This window comes from Lytechinus pictus, chromosome 3 (assembly GCF_037042905.1).
Source record: "Lytechinus pictus isolate F3 Inbred chromosome 3, Lp3.0, whole genome shotgun sequence".
In the NCBI taxonomy this organism is placed as follows: Eukaryota; Metazoa; Echinodermata; class Echinoidea; order Temnopleuroida; family Toxopneustidae; genus Lytechinus; species Lytechinus pictus.
In genome coordinates, this window is record NC_087247.1 from 5295760 (window position 1) to 5307094 (window position 11335).

The 11335-nt window shown below is 36.0% G+C and overlaps 1 protein-coding gene across 1 annotated transcript; it reads left to right on the plus strand.

Moving 5' to 3' along the window:
* The first annotated feature begins 2582 nt into the window (after nt 1–2582).
* On the plus strand, nt 2583–10741 carry LOC129256002 (S-antigen protein-like). Its single transcript, XM_054894313.2, has 11 exons — nt 2583–2747; nt 3203–3282; nt 5391–5564; nt 5975–6052; nt 6740–6799; nt 7218–7277; nt 8396–8455; nt 8862–8930; nt 9519–9578; nt 9962–10021; nt 10619–10741. Exons 2-11 carry the CDS (start codon nt 3216–3218, stop codon nt 10630–10632), a joined length of 702 nt encoding a protein of 233 aa, XP_054750288.2. The 5' UTR covers nt 2583–2747; nt 3203–3215; the 3' UTR covers nt 10633–10741.
* The last annotated feature ends 594 nt before the right edge of the window (nt 10742–11335 follow it).

Sequence of the window (11335 nt, forward strand, 5' to 3'; positions counted from 1 at the left end):
AGTGTTTATTACTGAAGTGTTTTGAAAATGATGAATATCATGGCAGCTACGTGTTTTGCCCAAAAGTACATCGAACCTTTCTGCTCATGTGCTCATAGTACGTTGTCATTATCTTATACGTGGATATCTTAATGTAAAACATATGGCACGAAAAACTTAATTCTGTTTCAATAAATAGAAGAACAAAATATATATTTGATGATTTTACTGAGGTGTTTAGTGTGCGACAACTAGGCTATGTGTATTTCACAAAGTTCATTGAGCCTTACTATTGAAGAATATATAGGAACGAACTATTTTAGTGGCAGATTATAAATGAATTATTTCCTATCAACGATTAAAGTAAAACCAAACAACGATGATGACGGCACAAAACGAAGTCTTGCACAAAGTGCATCGAAATGCAAGAAAATTGTCAATCTATTTGTAACAAACACATGGGCAACGAAACAAGCAATTTTGTAAACATAAATAAAAACATAACAGAGGGTCGTGGGTTCGAATCCTAGCTATGGCGTGTTTTCCTTCAGCAAGACATTTATCCACACTGTGCTGCACTCGACCTAGGTGAGGCAAATGGGCACCGGCAGGAAGTAATTCCTCAAAAAGCTGTGCGCACCAGAATCGGTAGACTAGCTTAGCCGCGGTAATATGTAGGAGCGCCTTGAGCACCTAGCCAGGTGGATACGTGCGGTATACAAATCCTATATTATTATTATTATTATTTACATAGATAAAAAAAAAAGAAAAAAAAGAATGAGAATAAAGGGGGAGAGGGTGGGGAATGTGCCATTTATGGTTGAGCGATCAGTACAGATACTTTCATCGTTCAATAAAGAAAGTGGTGCATGGCATAAACAACTTGTCAATGAAACTCAACAATGGTGTACATCGAGCTGCTACAGGACGCACTCTAACTTGCCTTGATGTGCATAGGCATATCAGATAACCTGCGCAAGATTTCCCAGTGTCTGAGTGTATTTGGAAAACAGGAGATGTCATTTTTCTTTGACAAGTTTCTTCATGTGTTGAATTTACAATTTCCATCCCTTCTTTGCTATCGGTGAGTGAAAGTGAAGTATGAATTGATTTATACATTCATAAAATGTTTAGTTGATCATGCAGGATGCATGGCAAAGAATTACAGGGCCCAGTGGTAGGCTTACACTACCCACGGCAGAGTATTTTGAGAGCACTGTCGTTTTTTTTAAGGCTCAACTCCTCGGGTGGTTCCTGATATGGGACGTTGAGGAGTAAAGACAAAAAGAAGAAGAACCATGACAAAGTGAGTGGACAAAATGGCGTCGCAGAGTTGACGCTATTGACGGACATTTATCATGGTGAGCTGTATCACAATAAGAAACATGATAACATGAACATTATGAACAATGTAATCGCGCCGCCATTGTCGAGGCTGTAGTGATTGCCTTGAGTCATGTAATTAAAATAAAGTGATGTGGTATGCGTCGGTGATCTGCAGTGATCTCCCTTTTCGCGTATCCCTACATGTATATCCTCTGAGGGAGGGCGCTATGAGATAATGACGTCGTATGCATAGGCATGAGTTTGTTGGATGAACTGCTTCGCATCTTTGACAGCAATTTTAAGAAATTAATGTTACATTGTTGTACAAAAAGGATATTGTTAATGAAAAATTATCAGTTTGGTCAAGGTGTATTGACAAAATTATGTGAGAAAATTGTATACAATTGTGATTTTGGTCCGACCGTGTATTTTATAACATTAAGATTAACGTTATTGACTGTTACCATGTAATTAACTAAAAAGTAAATTGTAAATACAAAAGCCTCGATTTTACATAAAGATCCATAATTTTCGAGTACGCATACGGCACACTGGGGCAGCGATTTACTTGCGCTTCAACTCAAAAGAGCCTCAAGCACGTCTTAAACTTTGCCCTTTTGACAATTTGTTGTCACCAAGCATCTCTCTTATTAACTTCCTATCCATCAATGTATATTCAACCAATTCAGGGTGAAGCATTACTCTTTATCCATTCACATAATCTATTTATCTCATCGAGACGTGTATGTCTGCCGGTATTTGAAAAAGCGTAGAAGTCATTATGTAGACAACAATACAACTAAAGATTTGAGCATGCGCATTAAGCACAAATTTGTTGTAAGCGAATATCGCTTGAGCCCCTGAGTCCCCATAATCCGGCCAGTCTTTTACAAACCAAAAGTATTACACATTAATATTAATCTCCGTGACTGGATAATTATGATTTCCTTATCAAATGTAATGTACACGAAAGCTGATATTGCTTGGTCAGTATCGGTCTCAAGCAAGACAAGCCAAAACACCCCACCCCCTCTCCCCTCAAGAAATGTACAATAGTCCAACCCCTGCGATTATCTGTATGGTTCAGTGTTTTAACAAGTATTTCATTCTATTGTTATTTTTCTGTGCGAGTGTCCGTGAATTGTTCGACGAACATCAAGTTACAATCGTAATCCCTCACGCATCGCCAAGATAACCATCACTGTCCACTTCTAAGATGCTATCACCTCGTGTGGAAAATGTGACTCATTTTAGTTTGGCATGCGTTTCAAATGACCACTCTGGACAGTATAAATGCAGGATGAAGGTTTCCCAAGGAACAGAGAGCATCGACCGAAGTGTAGATGGTGAAACACTTGCAAGGGTACAAAGTGAAATAGTGAAACAAGTTTGGAAAGTGAATAAAGGACAGACCTTACCCGAATCGCCTAGCAAAAACAACGGTAAGTAAGCTATCGTGAATTAACGTATCATTTCAGTAGTTCAATGTTTCAAAATATTTTTAAAAACAATCGAAATCAAAATTAATTATTCGACCCTCGATCCTGTGACTCATTTGAAAATGCTGCAATAAAACAAAATTAAAGTTCAAACAAATTATTGCAAGATGATCACCGCGCAATTAATATTTGAAACATGTGAAATGAAAATAGACAGAATATTTAGTTTCGCAGTGTCTAAAAAATTGCATAATGTATATGATATATACAATTCTATAATTTTTGATGTTTTGGTGTACAGGTATTTGTAATAATTATAATTTGATAAAGATATTATGTATTTTTTTTTCTTGTGTCTAGTGTCTACCAGGAGTATCGTTATAATTATTCCTTAGTCACATACATATTGCTATGACCACTAATTTTCGTAAATAAAATCATGGTCGTTATCCACACAGATCCTGCCACAAGATGTCTCGTTTTTGGATGATGCTAATGTCTGTTCTTGTTCTCATCACAATCGCAACGGCTGCTCCAAGTAAGTATAGGCTGACTTAAAAAAAAACACGAAATAAGCCAAACATGCCAATCGTCTCACTGGCGATGTTGGGAAAAAAAACTGTACAAGATGCTATAACTTTCCCGTCTCACCTGTTATACACGTTCAGCATGTTCAGAAAAAAATGCAAAGGAATATAATTTATACTTTCAGAAGGTTATTACACTATACCCCTGATAAGGGGCGTCGCTACTGGGGGCAGAGGCAACTGTTTCCTATGTTTTCTGTAAGTAGCAAAAACGGAGAAAAGGGGATAAAAAAAAGAAAAGTAAGGGAAAGCCGGAAGAAAAATGAGTGGTATAAAAATGATAGCTATGAGTCGTGTAACTCGATATTACCCTAGTGATACTTACTGATAAAAGAATTTGTCACGTTTAGATCATCTCACCCCCTTCCAAAACATACTGTTGTCGCCCAAACCCCTGATTTCAACGCAATTTCTGTGCCATGAGCTATGACCATGCGCAAGAGTATCGTTTTGCTCAAACGAATTATGCAAAATATAATTGAAAAGGATGCCGGTCAAAGAAACAATTGCTAAATAGGTGTCCATTGGTGAAATAGTCAATCATGTCAATAGAAAATAATATTATGGTATATACTAAATAACATGTTATAAGTTGGCCTTCAGCGTGTTAACATTTTTTTTTCATATTGAGATTGATTATTTCTTTGGGAGGGGAGGGCACGTCCCCCTTTAATACCCGAAATCACCACCTATGCGGGCGCTATAATCTTATCCCCACAAGTCTTCAAAAGAACAACAAAAATGGCACACGAACCAAATGAAATTATGGCCCATTGGAGAACAAGCTCATCATAACTTAACTGCTAACGCGCTGATCTGTTAAAGGACAAGTCCACCCCAACAAAAAAATTTGAATAAAAAAAGAAAAATCCAACAAGCATAACATTAAACATTTCATCAAAATCTGATGTAAAATAAGACAGTTATGACATTTCAAAGTTTCGCTTAATTTCACAAAACAGTTGTATGGAAATCCTGGTCGGTATGCAAACGAGGAGACTGATGACGTCATCCACTCACTATTTCTTTTGTATTTTATTATATGAAATATGAAATATTCTAAATTTCTCCTCATTGTCAAGTGAAACCGCGATTAATTCCTCCCTATACACGTGGAATTTGCATTCTTTAATACTATATGGTTCAGTCAAGTCGGTCCCTACGTTCAAATCTGTAAACAATTGAAATATTGTATAATTCAAACAATAAAAAACAAAAGAAATAGTGAGTGATGGACATCATCGACTGACTCGTTTGCATGTCACCGAATTGTTCAAATCACTGTTTTGTGAAAAATAAGCGAAACTTTAAAATACCATAACTTTCTAATTTTACATCCGATTTTGATGAAATTTTCGGTGTTATGCTAGTTTGATTTTTCTCTATTTATTCAAATCAACATTTTGCTGGGGTGGTCACACCGACAGAACTTTGCTGGAGCGGTCCTTAATGGTAGGGAGAGGGGGTCGAATTTCGACAACGCTCGTCATCGCGCGCAAATGGGGAAAAAAACGAAAACACGGGTGTTGCCTTAGCCGTGCATCGCTGAAGCCGGCGTTGCTTTAGCGATTGTTTAGTGGTGACACCTCCATACCAACGCCAAACCGAAGTTCATCACCGCAATGGATCGCGGCTTCAACGCCCGACACCGTTCCAGCAATCCCGTGTTCGCTCGTAAAACGCTTACAACCGTTCCACCAAAGTTTGTGCAACGTTTAATCACCGCAGCGGTCGTCCAGTTTTCAATATTTCTGCGTTGGCCTAGCGGACCCTAGCGTCCACGAACTTCCGTCTAGCAGTGCCAAACTTTTACTGGACGTTGTTGGAGCGGTGGTGAACTTTGCTGGAGCAGAAAATTGTCCGCTCCTCACCGCTTGCAATATTTTGTGCAGCTCAAAACTTTCGGAGCGGTAGGAGGGTCATCAGCGGTGACCTGATGTTAAACGGTGGTGAACGGTAACGAGCGGTGATGAAAAATTTTCACCGCTCCAGGAATGTTCTGGCGTTGTGACCACTACTTTAAAGAGATTAAAAATACCACTTTCTCTTTTTTCCCTAGCTGAGCGGTTAAGACGAGATGACAGCTCAGCATGTGATGAAGATGAATGCGATGGGGAAGAGGACGGTGATAGTGGAGATTGCGGAGAGGATTGTGATGAACTTCAAGAGGAAGATGATGATAGTGGCGGTGATGAGGACGAAAATGATGACGATGACGACTGCGACAGTTGCGGTAAATTTTCTTCCGTTGGTATATCGCATGAAAGCGTGTAGTCATGGTGGTATTTACGAGGATTTAGACAAACTGATGATTTGTTTGCGTAAAATATTTTTTATTGTTCAGAAAAAGCCTACCCTATCATGATTCGCATAGACACGAAAAATGAATTCTACGTCCTACCTGATTTGGTGCATACACATTCACATAATCTAGTCGTTAATCGGAATAGTGGCATTCACTTTTATGGGATTAATATGCTTTAATCTGAGTTCAGAATGGGAATGTTTTCTATTTTCCTTCAATAAAAAAATCACTGACGTTGTAAGCTATTATAAATCTTGGCTAAATGTGTTTACATTTTACTTCTCCGTATAAAGGATTCTTAAAGATATTTTTTCAAATTTCATTTTTGTTCATTTAAGGAGATAGAAAGAAGAGAGACGAAGAAGATGAATGCGAAGATGATGAAAGTTGTGAAGATGACGAAGAAGACGGAGATGGTAAGAATATATATATATATATTTATTAATAAATTCTACCGATAAAGTCACAGTGCTTTCAATATTTTATATCATTTTGCAAATTATATACCATCATGGTTTGGCACAGTAGGATCTTAAACATGATAAATGACGTTAAAACAGACACTCCCGAAACACAACACAGCAAAGAACATAATCAAACGAAGAGTTATATTACCTTTCGACTCTACTGCCATTTAGATTTAATTCAAACCTTCATTTGGTCACCCTGGTTAACATAGGTTGCTGTTAATTGGCCAATTATATTTCATCAAATTTGGATGTAGAATAAGGAAGCTATAATTTTTTTTTGCTGATTTTTCACAAGACAGTTATATGCGCAATACATTCAGTGGTATGCAAATGAGAGAGCCGATGATGTCACTCACTATGTTTGTATTTTATTGGAAGGGAGGGGCAACTATTCCAAATAGGGGTTCATTATTTAGAGGGGGTGGGTTAATTCACAACATTTCCGTGGCACTCGGGGCGTAAGTATAAGTTTTCCAGGGGTCAAATATAGGTGTATATTTATTCTCGAAAAAAAACCTCTCAAAAGCGAGGGAAGGAAGCAACCGAGATTAACACAATGTTACTCTGGCATTCTCTGCTCATCTATGGTCACAAAATATTAATGGATTGATGTATATTATATTGCCATTTCAGGAGACAGAAAGAGGAGAGACGAAGGAGACTTGGAAGATGATAGCAGTCCTGAAAATGACGGTAATCCTTATCTTCTTACTACTTCTCAATCTAACTATGAATGCTTTTTGCAGTCCTAAGACTGTAATATAAACTTATTAAACATATTAGAATGAAATATATATTCTAAATGAGCCATATGTAGTCTGGCTGCCATTAACTCCAAAGAAGTATTTGAAAATCAATGAAAAGGTTCATAACATTTAGCATGGTTGTATTGCTAATTATATCTGACTGTTAGCATCGTCAACTACTAATTATGTTTTTACTTTATCATTACTTGCTTTTTACTTGCTTTTTTGCGTCATCATAATCCTTGCTTCTGACGGGCACGTGCACAATACAACCACATAATCTTTGTTAATGTTATTTGTAAATATAATTTTAATACCATAATTGAATAATAGTATATTAATGAATGGCAACTTTAATGTTTCAGGCGACAGAAAGAGGAGAGACGAAGGTGACTTGGAAGATGATAGCAGTCCTGAAGATGACGGTAATTATTCTTTTCCCACTTACTCCTACCAATCTAAATCTGAACTCTACTTGCTATCCTCCAGCTTCATACCCTGTAAAGTAATATATATATATGTATATAAACTCCTCAAAAAAAGTTTGGAAAACTGACTTTGATCGATAATCCCTCCTCGGTTTTAGTGAAAATTAATGTGTGATGGATACCAATGAATAGATCATTTAATTTTCTTTAAAATTATACCATACATGATATGATTATGGTTCACATGGAGGTGCAGTGCCCTGAAATGTGGGGCAAGGTCAAAATTCAAAAGTTGCAAAATGACACAATATTGGAAGTCACTGTTCTTTTTTTCCGTGGTGACGAGTGGGTTTCAGCGGTTTCTTTTGTTTTCATGCACCTACATTAAAAATGGAATCAAACACTCCTCTGCACAAGCAAACACATAACAGACATGCATGGGTATTTCATACCACGACTGAAACCATGTTATATCACTGAAACATCACTACATAAACCACAACAAAACTTAAAAAATGAAGCAGGGGCTTGATTTGAATGGATTTTCATGTCTATTGACACAGACAAAAAAAAATCATGTTCTTTATGACTATTTCTTCATGACTATTTCTGCTCGTTTTGCAGCTTTTTAATTTAGACCTCATCCAACACTTTTGAATCCTGCTCTTTTCGTGATGGCATGATCATAACAAGCATGGTATCATTTTAAAGAGAATTGAATCATCTTTAGAATGATATGAAATATGCATTGTGTGAAATTGGGAGTTGGGAGAAATTAATGGCCAAACTCAGATTTCCAAACTTTTTTTGAGGGGTTTATATAGTCTAATTGACCTATGTTATATATTAACTGCCAATAACTCCAAAGCAGCCATCATGGCCATTGAAAATGTAAAAGTTCCTGTAACATTTCCCTTCCCTGGTTTTCTCAATGTTTATGACTGCCAGCATCGTCAACTACTAATTCTGTCCTTGCTTGATTATTATTTTGTTTTGTGACTCCTTTGCCTCTGAGGGGCGGAACGATATATCTCTGCTAACATTATTGATATTTACAATTTTACTGCAAATCGATAGTGAAAATAATAATAATGATTAATTATATTTCCCTTTAGGAGACAGAAAAAGAAGAGACGAAGGCGACTTAGAAGATGATAGCAGTCCTGAAGATGACGGTAATCATTTTACTCTTACCCCTCCCCTCAATCTAAATACGAGATCAACTTTCACCCCCCCCCCCGACTGGAATCATTTAACTTATGCCTTATTAAGTTAAAATTCCATGTTCTAAATGACTTCTGAATAATATTGACTGCCACGAGCTCTCAAAGAGTGAATTAAAATCAATTTAAACCTTTTTTTGTAATATTGGGCTCGGTTGGTTCGTGAATTTATCAGACTCTTTAAAATCAACAGCAATTATTTATAATTGCTATTAAATTGTCAATGTATTTTTTTCAGTGTCACCTATGCATCTTATGGACACATGGCAATAATATAATCTCCAGAGCGTTTTAATGTTACATTTTGTTATGTCATTTGATAGTAATGGAATCAATAGATGTTATATTCCTATTTCAGGAGGCAGAAAGAGGAGAGACGAAGGAGATTTAGGAGATGATAGCAGTCCTGAAGATGACAAGGATTACGGTAATCCTTCTCTACTAACTATTACGGGGTGTTGCAAGTCTTTTTCGGGTCCCTAAATCAGTCATAAGTGTTGCAATTAATTGCAAATTCATGATTGATTGCTGATCTGTTTCTTGAAACATGGAGTGTAATCTCATTTGCTACAGTGAAAATTCCTTTATCAGTTGTAAAATTGCTACAGAATATTTGCAATCGATTGCAAATATTTTCTTGCAACACCCCCTTAGTCCTTCCAACATGTCCAATCTGAACCTGAATGGGACTTTGCAATCCTTCAACCTATAAGCTATGACACATTTACATTCTCGATAAATTTTGAATATATTGGCCGCCGTGAACTCCGTGTGAATGAATAAAAATAAATTAAACTTCATGTAAATTTTACTTGGCCGGTGTTTCCCAATGTTATTTGACTGTTATCATCAACTACTAATTTTGTTCATACATTATTACTACTTTGTTCGGTGTCGCCTGTGCCTCTAGTGGGCAAGTGTATTAGATGAAAATCAAATGAAATATACAGTATGTATATATTTTTAATACTACTTGAATAGTAATGGATTTATGACAATCGTATTCCTGTTTCAGGGGACAGAAAGAGGAGAGACGAAGGCGACTTAGAAGATGATAGCAGTCCTGAAGATGACGGTAATTCTACTCCGTTTATTCCTCCAAATCCAAATGCTACTTGCAATCCACCAAATATAAGTTGGCGGATTTTTTAATCTTTTTTACAATTTTTTAAGTTAAAAATTTTTATTGACTGCCATGAATTATGAAAATGTAATTGAAAATCAAATCAAATTTCCTACTATTTAGTCCGCTTAATTTGCAAATCGTATCAGACTGTTATCAGATTATCGGTATTAACTCTGGATTGTTGTTCATGTTTCTTTAGTATTGCTCTTTGTTTAGTTCACCTATGATTATGGTTGGCACCCGTGCAGTTACACACCACTGTGTTCGTTAGTGTTGTATACCATTTATATATTTTTTATTTTTTATTAATGATAATTTTCATCGCATTTCAGGAGACAGAAAGAGGAGAGACGAAGGAGACTTGGAAGATGACAGCAGTCCTGAAGATGACGGTAATCATTCTCCTCTTATTCCTCCAAATCTCAATCCGAATGCAACTTGCAATGCTTCAATATGTTATGACATATTCATCTTCAGATTTGTATAAATTGACTGCCGTAAATTCCGCAAAACAGTAACGAAAATCAAACAATTCCTCTAAAATTTGATGTTTTTTTTCAGACTGTTAACTCAGTGCATTTATATACTCTCAGTGACATGTCACATTCAGTTGATCAATCCTGAAGCTCCTTTAGATTTTTAAATCCAATTTTCGGAACTTTGCCAATCCGGTTTAAGCGCCATTGCTCTACTTTTAGCAAAAGCTATTAACTCACTGGATTGACATTGCTTCAGTGTAGCATAAGATATGCATTGATGCATCTTCACATTTCTCAATGAAATACATGCCGGATTTTTTCTTTGACTGTCGTATGAGATGAATGCAAAGTGGAATTTAGAATATTTGGAAATGAATTCAGAAATTAAATGTTATCATGGTGATATAAATACAACATAATTTTTTACTCGGTAATTTAAATGCACAAGTTTCTATTTAATCTGTAAATGTCTTTATAATAACATTATTTTTCATATTTCTCATCTTGCAGGAGACAGAAAATGAAGATACTTTGAGGCACTTCTGCTGCCGACGTTGAGAAAATATATTGGAGATTGGAGAATATTGCCTTAACTACGGCACATTAATATTATTTTCAAAGTATAAATATATGTTAAATAAATTAAAAAATTAAAAAAATACCCCCCAAAGAGAAAAAGATAGGTGTACATAAGAGGAAAATTTTGAGCAGGAGGCTGAATATCATGATGTCACAGGTATTAAATTTAATATAAAAAAAATAGCGCTATACTTCTGCTTTGAAACTACTTTCATGAAAACATTTCTGCCAGTCGCAAGAGCACGTATTTATTGCGAAAATTATAATTTGCTTTCACAGAGCCCCCCCCCCCCATCTATCATTTACACGTTAATATTTCTTAATTTACATGACATATCGCTTGCATCACACTTTACCTCGTGCGTTAATCCATTTTGACGTACACTGTTAAAAATAATTTAAACAACGCTGTTTACTATGTGAATCGCACAGTAGTTTAAATAGTTTAAACAAGTGTTTAAAATCTTAAACAACCATGCTTAAATTATTGATAATCAAATATTTGAATTTAAACTTTGTTGCTTAAGATTTTAAACACTTGTTTAAAATGTTTAAACAACTACTGTGCGATTCACATAATAAACTGCGTTGTGTAAATCATTTTTAACAGTGTAGATGCCGAAATAATAAAGAATCATAACAATTGTG